At 37.4% G+C, this 14,280-nt stretch overlaps 1 protein-coding gene across 2 annotated transcripts in view; it reads right to left on the bottom strand.

Annotated features, from left to right (window-relative positions):
* Positions 1-14,280, bottom strand: part of DIAPH3 (diaphanous related formin 3) — a 571,929-nt gene that overhangs the window by 131,052 nt on the left and 426,597 nt on the right. For both annotated transcript variants that reach the window (XM_061171200.1, XM_061171201.1), the window contains one exon: positions 14,155-14,211. In XM_061171200.1, coding sequence (XP_061027183.1) covers positions 14,155-14,211 — 57 coding nt within the window. The remainder of the gene's footprint in view (positions 1-14,154; positions 14,212-14,280) is intronic.

The raw sequence follows: 14,280 nt of genomic DNA, 5'->3' as shown, positions 1-14,280 counted from the left end.
TCTTAGTGTAAAACTATAAAGAGATTCTAGGTAGGACTACAGATCTGTTTAGAAGAGGAACACGTGACTAACCCTATAGGTCTACAACATGGAAACAAATAAATCACACTTTTCAAAACAGATAGGCATGGACCCGGGGGCAAAGAAACTACAACAAAGAGAGCAGGACATGAAAACTCATCACAAACTAATAATTAAAAACATTACTCTCAAAACCTTCCCTTTTCCTGGCTTTAAAACAAATATGTAGAAGACACAGAGTTAATTTCTAGGAAACATTACAAGTTACTATGACATAGTACCTAGAGATACTGACTCTGCCTACTTCGTTCCATTACTGAATATATTTATCTCTCACCCTGAGCAGATCATGTCTTTTTATATTTAGGTGAGGAAAGGGAATGGGGATCAGTGAATGAAGAGAAAGGAGGTTAACAGAATGGAGAGTAATAGGCCTCGTCCAGTTCCCAGCAAGTGAGTAGCAAACAGAGAGAGCAGTGTTTAGGAAGTGATGAAAACCTTGAGACTTATTAGAGAGGATGCTACTGCCAACGGCTGCAAGTGTAGCAGGGATCCCAGGGGCTCTCTTGGGCAGTGCTTCTCTCTGCCTGGGAGACTGTACTAGTTATCTCTTCACGTCCTATGCCCTTCATTTATTTCTGTCTGCACGTTCAAAAATAGAGCCTCATCATCATTATTTGAGAAGTTGCCTCATGACAGGTCACAGTGAATTTTAAAAGATCCTTTTCTCTTTTTTTCTCCTCCTTTGGGATATGGGGAAGACTAAGAAAAAGGGATGAAATTATACTTTTCACCTAATGATAAAATATACTTTGGATTAAATAAAACCCTGCTCATGGTTTAACAAACATCAGCTTAAGAATCCCTTAGCCTAACTATATTAACAAGAATAAGAAATAAAAGGACTAATAATAAAAGTTTCTTGGTTGTGTCTTATACTTTTAACCTTAAAATTCTATGGATTTTGAGTTATTAGCTTGTCAGAAAGTACAAGGTGTTATTAACATTTTTAATGCTTAATCGAAACAGTGTTTTTTGGTTCATCTTTCAATATGGGTATATTGGTAAATGAGAATTTTGTTTTCATTTGCATATTAGCACTTTTCTGTTGCATACATGCTTTAATGGGAAAAGTATGAACATATAATTTAACGGCCTAATCATATTTCAAAATAAAAAGAATTGCCAGAATCTTTTAACCTTGAGGCTACTATAATGCACTGGGTGAGGGTAAATGAAGTCAATATATGAGGTAAACGGTGATGCACTAACACTTTCTTTAGCACACTTCAATGTTCCTTTATTTCATTATTCCTCTAGAAATCGGGATTAGGCAGCTCCTCTAATTAACCCAAAGATTTTTGACTAATAGAAGGAGATTGCAAGCATAATTGGTTAAATGATAATGTACATAGCATTTAATGATCATTATCATTTATTCTAATATCAGAGCTAATAAATGGTGAAACTGTTTAAGCCAAATGCTGTCATATCACAATAACGTACATCATGGCTAACACTAATAATTTCTAATTTACTTGGGAATCAGTGGGACATGCAGCTTTCTTAATGCATGTCAGTGCTTTCTTAAATAAATTTATAGACCCTCGTAAAGTAGAAAAATATTTATCTCCTTACCTAGACTACATAACAAGTAGTCATACCACCATTCCCCTCCAAAGCACAAATAGTTCTTCTAGCTACACTAGCTACATCCTTGGCTTTCATGAGGCCAGTGTAATGTATTAAGACACTTATTTACAAACACTCACTCAATAACTGTAACTAATATGAATTCCAAATGCAAATCTCATCCCATTCTCTTGCTTTCTAAGGATTCAGTGAATACAGATTAGCCATCAAGTTCTTATGCAGCACTGGAAGGCTACTTTTGCTCTAAAAGGCCAAAAAAAAAAAAAAAAAAAGTGGAGTGGTGCTTGATTTTCTCTACTATGCATTGCCATCATTTTCTCTCACATTAAGAATTACAGAGGACAAATATATTCAGATATGTGCTGCAAAATCACTGGCCAATGCTATCTACAGGACACAAAAAAAGTGGGAAGACTGTCTGATTTATATGGAGAAGCACAGTCATTATCCTGAGCTAGAGGTACCACCGTTACTGACTCTCATCACCCATATCACTCTTTAAGAACGCACAGTGAAGAGCACTTTAGTCTCTGGATCACATAAAAATGAAAAGCTGAAAGCTAGAACAGAGAGAAGTCTCCTTTATACACAGTATTAGAAGAGAGAAAGTGAAAAAGAAAAATGAAAAATAAAAGTAAAATCTGTGTATTTTAGTAAAGAAGACGATAGATAGACAACTAACGAGAGATTTTAGCTTCTGGTTATTCTCAATAGGGATAAACTGAGTCATTAGGTGGTTTGCCATCCTGACTGCCCACCTGCTGCTCATTTAGATGTTTCATACTTCTAACTTTAACTTTCTTTAAAGTTAATGGTTACTTTATAAAGAAATCCAAAAGGCTTCCAATGAAATACAGCAGTCCATTGTCCCTGACTCTGCCTTATTGATGCTTCTCCTGCTATCTCTTGATTCATCAATTATAGACATTACTTATTGATTTTCTATTGTGATAGATTGAAGCTTAATATCCTCACAGCTTGGGTCTCTCCATAGGGCTACTCACAACATAGCTTCCCCCAGAACCAAGAAACGGGGAGACACAGCACCCAAGACGAAAGTCACAGTATCTTTTGTACCCTAATCTCAGACGTGACATACTATCATTTCTGCCCTATTCCGCTGGTTATACAAACTAATGCTGGAAAATGTTTGGGGGGTGGGTTACATGAGAAAGAACAACAGGAGGCAGCGATCACTGAGGGCCATGTTGGAATCTGCCTACCACAGTGCTTTTACTATTATGACTGTAAAATAGCATACAAGGCCATGCCAAATTCCAGTAGTGTACCATGATTATACGGTTGACCCCTGTACAACACGGGGATAGGGGCCCTGACCCTCCACGCATTTGAAAATCTGCATATGATTTATAGTCAGCCCTCCAAACACGAGGTTCCTCCCAACTGTGGTTCCACATTCATGGATTCAACCAACAGCAGATCGTGTAGTATTATAATGTTTACTACTGAAAAAAATGCGCGTATAAGTGAACCCGTGTAGTTCAAACTCATGTTGTTCAAGGGTCAACTGTATATCACTTTTTTCTAGAATTAACAATTGCCTCTTATTTTCCTAGTGCCTATCACTCTTTCCATACTTGTCCCCAAAGCTTTATAATACAATTATACAAATATAATAAAAATTGTAGTCAGATATATCAGATTATCTGTAAATTCTACATTTTCCCCCTTATCTTCCCTAGAACTCTGTATGTTTATGCTTTTTCAAATACTGTACTATTTTTTCTGCTACTATATTTTTCATATCCAAAAGATTTTTGTTTCTAATCCTTTTACATATATAAATATATATATATCTTATATATATGACATATACTATTCTTTTCATCATTGAAATATTTGACATCTTTGCAATTATTATGGTGTTATTCTCTGTTTACCAAGAGTTCCTCTGGTTTGTTTCCCTTCTTTTTTCATGTTGAATGTTTTCCTCAAATGTCAGCTGATAAGTCTTTGGGCCAAATTAATATTTCAGAGAAAAAAATTTGTGTGAGTAGGCTTGTTAACTAGGGGGCTTCTCTGTGGAATGCTCTTGCAGCAAGTTAGCATTTTTTGAGGGAAGGGGGCCCATAATGCCAGTATCTGAAGGCCTTTTCTCTAGAGTGTTCATTATCTCCAGAAAAATCTTCTGTCATCTGCTTGGAGTATAAGTTTGGCTTACACTGAGTGGTGGTTGGGGCCAGAAGAGGATTGTGCCATTCACATCTCCTCTTTTCTCCTGGAGATCCACCTCTGTGTTCAGGTAACCCCTGTTTCCAGTGCAGCACCTCACCTCTGGCTTGCACCCCATTTATAGAGTTTCCAGCACAATTTTTCCAAACAACATCTGTACCTCCCACCTCCTGGAGGGGAGGAGGAAAGGGAGGGAGGGAAGTGCAGCTGGAGGGTCACAAGTCTGGACTTGGGAGCCATGCTGCCCGGATGGAGGTTGACCTGCTCCTTTGCCATCATCCCCACTTTCAGATGGATGTCTCATTCCTCTTGTCAGTGGTTCCTGGCACCTGTAACTCCTGAGCCCTTATGTGGTGCTGTGAGGAGCACATCAGTCTGTTTCTCATTGGGATCACCTGCTGTTGTGGGTTGAACTGTGTCACTCAAAATTTATGTTGAAGTCCTAACACCTGGTACCTGTAAATGTGACCTTATTTGGAAATTGGGCTTTTGCAGATGTAATCAAGCCAAGGTGGGGTCACACTAGATTAGGGTGAGCCCTAACCAAATGATTCGTGGCCGTATAAGAAGGGCATGTGAAGACACAGAGACACACAGGGAGGCCATGAGAAGATGGAGTCTGAGATGAGAGTGACGCAGCCACAAGCCCAGGAACACCGAGGACTGCCGGCCACCTCCAGAAGTGAGAGAGGGGGAACGGGTCCTCCCTCGGAGTCTCCAGGAAGAACCAACACTGCCAACACCTTGATTTCGGACTTCTAGCCTCTGGAATTGTGAGAGAACAATTTTCTGTTGTTTTAAGGCCCCCAGTTTGTGGTAATTTGTTTGGCAGCCTTGGAAATGAATACACCTGGATTCCAATTTCCTCTCTCCCGCATCAACTGCTTCCCTGTCTTTATATGCGGTTGTTCCTGGTTAAACATGTCTTGACTTCATAGAAGTTGACACTGGTTTTTGTTACTCCTTTTCCTTGTGGCTTTGTGGTGACTCCCATGGGGAAAAGGAGGTTAAAAATACCTTTATTATTTTATTTTAAAACCAAAAGTCTCTATAGACTTTTAATTTTTTGTCTTTTTCTTTTCTAAACTAGTTCATACCAATTAATGCACTTCAAGTGCGGTATAGGAACTATTCATAGTAAGAGAATTAATTTCAATCTCTCCAATTAGCACACCCATTCTGCATACTACTGTCACTTTGCTCAAGAATTTATAAAAACTTTCTATTGACACATGCATCACGGGAGGTAGGCAGAGAAGGGGAAGAATGAGGAGGAACTAACGTCTATTGAATTTATTAAATATCTACTCAACTGTAGGTACTTTAGTATAGTCCCTATTTAATCTTCCAAATAGTCTATGAAGCACATAGTGTAATTTCTCTTTTTACAGCTGAGGAAAAGGAAATCCAAAGGTTAAATAAGCTGCTAGGGTCACCCTTTTATTAAGTCAAGAAGTCAAACCAAGGCCTGTCTGCCTCTAAAGCCTGAGCCTGACTCCATGCTGTTTTCAAGTCATACTGTTTGACCATATCACCCAAGGCTTCTATAAACAGGATTCAAGAATCTGGCTAGTTTTATGCTTTCACAAATAGTCAGTGAGTAAGAACAGCTATTGCTATTTTTTAAGTAACTACTATACCTGACAGGCACTTGTCAAAACCTTTATTTCTGATACTGATGACAATCTTGAAAAGTGGTTTCTGTATCTGTGGCTACTCCAGACTAACCTTTAATGAGGGCAAATAAAAAAAATATAAACGTAAATCTAGTAGTACCTTAGAAATATTGAGTTTAGCACCAAGTGTTGTTTTTGTAGGAAAAGATCTCAGACACATGATGTAGTTGGCACATGCCTGGAGGAAAACCAGCTGCATTAGGGTCCCCACCATCCCTGCTAGAATGCCTTCCTCATATGTAGCACGACACCCAAACAATGCTGAAACACATTGTTTCAGCATTGTGTTTAGATGGTATAGATGTTCCAAGAGAGTGTCCATTATTTTCCTAATTAACTACTACACTATTTTAAAACATGAAATACCTTATCCTCTAAAAAAGGGATGACCTGCTTGGCTGGTGCTCTAAAGCAGCAGTCCCCAACCTTTTTGGCACCAGGGAGCGGTTTCATGGAAGACAATTTTTCCACGGATGGTGGGTGGAGGTGTGGTTCAGGTGGTAATGCAAGCGATGGGGAGCGGCAGATGAAGCTTCGCTCGCTCACCTGCCACTCACCTCCTGCTGTGCAGCCCCGTTCCTAACAGGCCTGGGGGTTGGGGACTCCTGCTCTAAAGCACACTCAGTTGGCCTACTGCCAAACTGATCCCTATGGTTACATTTGGAGATTAACCTTTAGAACTTTTAGGCAGTTGGAGAACAAAATACCCTTTGTCACAGGGCCTGTGAAGCACCTTGGCTACTTTTCTTTCCCTCAGACTTTACAGACAGCTATTATTACACAAGTAATAGCCTCTTTTTTCAGCTGGGCCATTGATGCAAACATTATCTTGCATCTCCCTGAGCAGTAACCTCTCACAATCTGTCTAGGAGACATGCCATCCTCCACTGCCCTTGCCTTCCTCCCCCACCCAGAGACTGTCACTTTCAGGGGGAGACCTTATATCCTAGTTCTCAGAGAAAAAAGATGTCATCAGGTGAGACCTCCAAACTCCCTTACTCAATATTTGTATCCACTTCTCTCCATATATCCTTTCTTTCCACCATCCAGGTGCTTCGCACCTGTGCTCTCCCATCCCATCCCCCAGCAACCTCACCCACAATACTGCCCCACCAAACACTCATCCCTCCCCTCCTAAGCTCCTTCCCTTCAGAATACAGACAGTAAAGCCAGAGCCACACAAAAGGCAAAGAAACACAACCCCCTCATTGAACTACAACCTGTTCTAGTTCCAGCTATTTCCCTTCTGTTTCATTCTTTCATACCCAGGCTTTTAGAAAGGATAGCCTCCACTACTCTAACCAACACTGTCTGGCTTCAGTTTCTACTATTCTACCACAACTGCTCTTCCAGAGGTGAACAATGACACCTGTGTCCTTCAGTCCAATCTGTGCCTGGGTGCTCCTCCATCCTTTCCTTACCTGGCCTTTCTGAAGCCTGTGGCTTTGCTGACTGCTCTTTCTCTTGGCCTCTGGGAGACTGCTCCTTCCCAGCTGCATAACCCAGTGAGCCCTGCACACCTTCCTGCCTGGGAGATCCAGCAAGACTAATGACTGTCTTGGGTACAGGTGATGTCTTCCCCTCCCTGCATCCTGAGTGAACCTCCACAGTAGCACAAGTTCACTGGACCTTAACTGTTTATCCTAAACAATTTATTTGTCACTAAAATTGTAGATCCACCAACCATTTGATATGTTTTCCACATTTGTGATTATGTCAATGAAAGTTTAGTTTTCAAATGACAAAAAAATAACAGTAAAAGTCATTTGAGAACTAGACTCTTATTGACATAGTCACAAATGGGGAAAACACGTCATGTATATATGCATAAAAATGTAACATGTAAAAATAGAGAAAATTTGTAACAAACCAGTAATCAAACAATAAAATAATTATTTTTTAATTCTTTGGAGATTTGATAAAATCAACAGATCCTTTTAGCAGGAAAAAAAATATGCCCAAGCACAAAATCTAAAATGAAAGTACAGAGTTAAAGGAGCTTCTAGAGTCTATCCATTGACTCCTTATAAATCCAGACTCTGAACCTATGCTATAAGAAAAGGAGAGATTTAGAATGGGCCCCAAAATTTAAAGATAACAATTATAGTCCACTGTGTAACATAAACAGAACAAGAGACATATTCATCATAACAACTATTTCAGAGAAGTCAAGGACATAACTTTCCTTATACAATAGTTCTTTATCTCCTTTTCACTCAATTTAGTCTCAGCCTTCAACTTATATCTGTGAGTGCTCATTAAATGAAAGGCATTTGCTATTTCTTGCATAAATGTCCTTTTAAAACAACTTGAGGTCCTCACTACTTGAGAATTTTCTAACCTGTTCATGCTTAAGGGTCTGTTTGATAATGATTAGCCAAAAGGTTGTCCTGCCCTGACTATAAATTAGAAAGGCCTTTCTGTCTACCCACAGGGCATCCTTACCCAGGCAGGAGCCCTGCTGAGTTTGTTCTTCCTTTTGCTTGACTACATAGTAAATAGCAGAGACTGATGTTTGAATAAAATGTGAAATCACCCAAATTGTTTTATATTCTTTGCCTGCAAAAGTCTCCTTAAAAAATGTTTAAGTCTTTTGACACTTACAGGTAGTACTTAATTCTGCTTGAAAGCCCAAGTGTAAGGGTGTCAAAAACAATTAGTATTTTAATAGTTCCCTTCCTTAGGCAGGCACAAATTCATCAGAAAGAGAACAAAAAAGATTCTCAAGAAAAGAAGCCAATGACATTTAGCAAAATCATATAATTTGACTATATTATTCTTTATGCTCTTTCTACTTTAAAATAGGATACAGTTTTTAAAAAAATGGAAATGGTAGTTGTCACCATTTACTACTTTGATAGATAAGGTTTTCTAGACAAAGACTGGTTTGGTGTTGTCCTCACTGTTTTCAGAAAAGCCTTATGGTAGTTAGTGCTCAATAGACACCACTGAAAACCTTACAAATTTCATAATTCTGCCTCAAGACAAATTCTTGCTGTTTCAGAAAAAGGTAGGTCAAGAAATAAGGGGACCCAAGGCTGAGTGAAGCAGGGAGGGGGGATGGTTGTGTGTGAAGTTTTAATATATCAACAACAAAGCCTGTCTTGTGCGCCCCCCCTTAGTGTTATTTTGTGGGAAATAATGCCAATTCAAAGATATCTACCTAGTTTCACATTTAATTCTGACTTCCAGTCTTGGAGTGGCAGAGCAGCTGTGCCTGGAGGCAATACAATCTTATTTCTGTAAAAATCTCTCAAAGCTCCATATATAAGTGGAAGAGTCAAAATAGATAATCAAATCCAAATTAAGGCTATTAAGAATTGATTTGGTGTAAAGATAATATAGCAAGATTTTGTTTAGGTTATGGATGCTCACTGAAAATGTGTAATCCTTGTTTGCCTAAAATTTTGATTATGTTTTATCTTATCTTGTCACAGTTAAATAGTTTTATCATTAGGGATTTTAATTGCATACAGTTTATAGAATTCTTTCTGATTACTCTATATCCAGTTAATTAAAAAAAAAAAAAATCCCACTGTACCACTTAATGAAAAGAGAACCATCTAATGAGATATAATCAAACTGCAGGCAGATGCACCATAAGGTGTGGCCGAACAATTCATATTTGTTAAAACTTTGCCACAAACGTTTTACAGAGTCTATAAGGGAAAAGAAGTCCCTGAAGAGAGTAGAAATCACTGTACCCTGAAAAACACTAGTCACTCAGTGGTAATACCACTCAGTTTTATAAAGAAAAAAAGACAGAAACAACCAAAGAAAAAGAAATGGGGGAAACCAAGTCCTTGAAAGTCTTCTTTCAACCTTCATAATGTAGGCTCCACTATTATGCAATCCTTCCCATTTTCATCCTTTTTCTGCCTCTCACTCACTCTGTTACGCACCTGTGTCCATTCCTGAGGCTCAGTCCTTGACTTGCATTCTCTAGGTTTGAAGATCTGCTTATGCAGTGTTAGCAAGTCTTTGTGAGGGTATCAACACAGAGCTCTAGACTTGGCTTCTCCCCTCGCACCTTGATCAGCTCTCTAACTCTCCCCATTCCTTGCAGCCAAACCATGTCGGCTCAAAGCGGCTACAAAGTCCTTTCGATTCTTTCTTCTCTCTAACATTTGTCACTTCGATTCCATACAAACTGCTCAGATCTGTCATTTTCCTGCTCAAAAACCTCAGTAGTCCAAGTTCTTGGTCTGGCATCAGACTCTCAATATACTTATTCTCTATCTGGTCCTTTATTTTTAACCAGGCCAGTTGATTCACTAACACCCAAATATGGTATGATTTTATTAAAATGCGTTAATAAATATTTTGATTATCTTGACTTACTATTTTCTATAAACTATAGAAAATCTTTAGATTTCAAATGCACTGTATTAAGTAAAGAAATGAGATAATGCCCTGTACTCATTAGCAGATGCTTTCATTTATTTACTGTTGTTAAACTTTGCTTGATTAAGCAAGGGAAAGAAATCTAATTAATAAGTAACTCTCCACTGCTAAGGAGTAAATAATCCAATCAAGATTGAACCTCACCCTACACATCTGATGCAACAACCTTCAAACCTGTGACAATCAAATATCTCCTTTTGATGACAGATAACATGTTAGGGAGAAGATGAGAAGGATAACTCCTTCTAGCTACAGCTAGAGCTTTAGCAATTGGCATACTAAGTCCTACTTATTTGGGTGACAACCGCAGGCCCGATTTTGCTCAATGTACACTAATTGTTCTATGCAAGCCTAAACATAAGCATGTCTGTTCATTCAACACATTCTTACTAAATATCCACGTGTCGGGCACCAACCCATCGAAGAACTGGGGTTACAGCAGTAAACAAGGCAGAAACCTTCCTTTATTGTCTTGTCTGCACCCTGATGGGACTCAGAAGTAGTGTGGCAGACACTGAATAAGAACATTTTAAGGCAAATGCGTGTTGCATAATAGGAAAAACCAGGGTGCTAGTAAGAGCATACAGGTGCTTATAAGAGCATACAGTTTTACAGGGCTCAGACTAAGGTCTAGAAAAGACCTCCTGGGAAAGTGTGTACATGCTGCTTCTGCTTCTTGGCTCACACTTGCCCTCAGGGTTTTGCCTCATTTCTACTTACCCTTCAAAACTCAGCTTTGATTTCAGGTCCTTCTAGAAGCCAAGTTTGAATTGTCCTCATAAAGTCTGGATTGGTCTTTCAGACTTCTTGGTGTTCCAAAAGCTCTGTGCATTACTGCTATCTTGGCATTAACCAGATATATGAGAATTGTTGCTCATCTGTCTCCCAACTGGATGGTGGATTCTTAGAGGGAATCTCTACATATTAAGTGCCTAGCAAGTGCTTAATACATTTTGCTAAATAAATGAATGAGTGAAGGTTTAGCAAGGAAAAATACCAAACACTTAATTTCTTCCTAGGTCTTAACAGACAAAGCAAAAGATAAAACAGGGAAAGGTTTTAACCAAAGTATTTTGGGTAGAGATTTGGAGCACAACACAAGGGCTGGATTATTCAGTGTGTACAACTTCTGGAGTTAGAATACTTGAGGTCATCTTTTGCCAAAGTATATTCCATGATATTTTAGCCCCAAGGTCTCAGAGGATACTTTATCAGGATTTTCTCATTCTGAAATAAAAGATGATCTCTCTCTCTCTACACACACACACACACACACACACACATATATAGTCTAAGTCTATATTTATAATCTATATATAATCTAAAATTTCCATGATCTTTCTAACAGAGTATAAACTTATTAGATTAATTTAGATATTTTAATACAGAGTTTATTAAAAGAAATAAACAGTGGTCCTCATTCAAGAAGGTGGTTTATCCTTGTAATCCAAGCCTCAGATAAAGAAAAGAATGCTATCTAGTTGTTCAATCTGGGAACAAGGGAGAAAATAGACCAGAGGCTATAAAACCTCTGAGAGGGTGTGAGGGTGTATCTCAATAGCTCGAACTTATGTCACAAGAGAAAAAAATGTACACGCATGGTTCTCCCAGATGATGGGAAGAGGAAAAGATAGGGATTCAAGCAGTTGTATTCAGAGCACGACATGGCAGAGAGATTAAGAGCCTGGACTCAGAAGTCAGGCGGACCTGGGTTTGAAATTTGGCCATAGGACTGGACACAAACTATCAGACCTGTTCAATCCTTGGTTATTTTTGACTATAAAATAGAGATAAAAACATTGACTATTTGATAGGATTATTGAGAAGATTAAATGGGATATGTATAAAGCATTTCAACATATTGCTTGGCTTTTAACTTAAATAACTCAATAAGCAAAGTAACAGTAAATATTAACTTATTATTATTACTATTAATATTATTTTACTTAGGATGCAAACAAATTTAAAGTAATTGTAGAAAATCTCATATATCTTTTAAAAATAATGAGATAATATCAACTACTATATATTTTTAGAAAATATAAATATCAGGTGTTAGTTTTGTTTAAGTCCATGAAAGCAAACTAAAAAATAAAAGGGGTTTCCATGTTACATTTCAGTTGCATAGTTCAGTTGTAGGGTTAGTACTTTCAGTGAAAACACAGTAATTTTTAGAAAAAGATTTCAAAATGAACTCTGAAATGTCATCTTTTTCTAAAAATACGCATGATGCTTGTTGCAATGTCCTTAACCAAATTCTGCATTTTTCAATGTCTAGTCTGATAAATCTATCTTTATACATACAATCTTTAAAGATTAATCTGGTGGTTTGAATTTTTTTTACTTGGTTAGAAGTATAAAGGGAAAACAACAGAAATATCAATGAAAATACGTTTTTAAAATACTTTAATCCACTACATTTTTATTAGAACAGAGAATTTGATCTTTATGGTATATCTCCTTTGGTTTGCTGTATAATCTACTTGCTTAATTATCACAAAAGCCTTAGAACTTAAGATAGTACATTGGCCTTGGTAGCGATAGAAGTGTAATGCTCACCTGCTTTTTTCATCTGGACCAAAAGTATCACAATTTACAATTATAGATGAACCTTTGTAGCCTGGACACTTTACTAACATTACAGTCACAGAAGGACTGTGTTTCTCAAGGCCAGTACACAAACTTATCTTAAATAATTTCCCCCTACATAATGGCCAAAATATTTATTTTAAATTAAACACAGCATGGGTATCTGTATGCCATTATAATCATATCATATCATGGCTGTGGGTCTTTTCTTTAATGACTTACAATGGGAGCTGAGTTGTTTATTTCATATATTGTATTGATAATAATAATTTAAAAATCTAAGTACCTATATTCAATCAAACAAGAAACATGATGGAAATCAAAACTATATTATGGTTGTGTCACTAACTAGCTCTGTACTCTTAGAAAGTTTTCAGCCTCTCTGAGTTTCTCTGTCCTCTACAGTTTTTGCCATTATTTAGTATATCATAATGACTCTAAATAATAACCCAAAGCTAGGGATTAATTATCCACAATGAATTTTTCTGACTTATTACAATTTTTTCTTCCTATTGTTAGACTAGGGAAAGGCAAAACAATAAAAACATACTATTGAAAAAAGTCAAAAGATCTATTTAAAATTTTGGTGTAGATTTTTACCTTTTCTCTCATTTATTAAGCATGTATTATGTATACTTTACCTTGAGCAGTAAGGATCTACACAGCTATTAAAAGATCATTACATTCATGTCTTTTTCTTACTTACCTCATACTCTTTTTTTATGTTATCCTAGAAATTCGACTTAAGTTTCTCTACTCAGTCAGACATTAATACTTCTAGAACATAATTCATCTGTACCCAAAACAACTCTTGAATAAAATCTGTCAAGTATCTTTTCATTTCTAAATATGGTAAACTTTGGTAACAATCTCACTGAATAAACGGCAATCACGATGGATGAATTTGACTTTGACTATGAAAGGTAAGCAGAACCCTGTAATACATAACAGTGAGGGAAAGGGAACCAAAGTAAATAAAACCCAATCAACACAAAATGGCATCTTGAAGACAGGAAGAGGGCTCCATGAGGTTGGGTGTTCAGGAGCCAGTTTGAGATGTCTGAAAGGAGTCAGTCTCAGATAAATATCGGAGACTAAGTTAACTCACCTTCTTTTTAGTGATTCTAGCACATCCCGCCACAATAATATCACATGAAGCTCATCTGTATTAAAGATTTTGCCAAAATGCTGGTCACAGTGTTTCACACTGTACTGGCAAATACGGTACAGTAAAACAGCTAACAATTCAATATTTCAAATTGTATCTTAATGTAAAGCAAATCCACTACTTAAAATAGTACTAAGAAAGCACAATGCTTTTGAAAGGATACACTGGACAACACTGATCAGAAATGTGTCAGATAACTTCAAATAATAATAATAAAAGTAAAACATGAACTTGAGACCTGAAAGAAGAATCCTCGACACTACCTCAAGGCAATAATGGAAGGATGGAAAATATGAGTGCACAATCGCATTGCAAATATGTACATCCACACATTTTTACTATTTTAGTCATACTGAAACTCGAGAACTTCACAGCAGCCTACTAAAATCACAAATCAACAGGATAAAAGTAGATAAGGAGAATGTGCAATTTATGAATACGGTTTATTACCATGGTTACAAACTTTCAGGACAGGCCGAGACGCTGGACTGAGACTTCGCCGAATATCTGTTAAAAAATATATATAAAAGAATCTTAATATGGAGGTCTGTTCATCTCAGGAAGTATAATAGTATT

The sequence above is a fragment of the Eubalaena glacialis genome, chromosome 16 (assembly GCF_028564815.1).
Source record: "Eubalaena glacialis isolate mEubGla1 chromosome 16, mEubGla1.1.hap2.+ XY, whole genome shotgun sequence".
Taxonomy (NCBI): domain Eukaryota; kingdom Metazoa; phylum Chordata; class Mammalia; order Artiodactyla; family Balaenidae; genus Eubalaena; species Eubalaena glacialis.
Note: the sequence above shows the minus strand (reverse complement) of the source record. Positions and strands in the feature narration are given on the sequence as shown.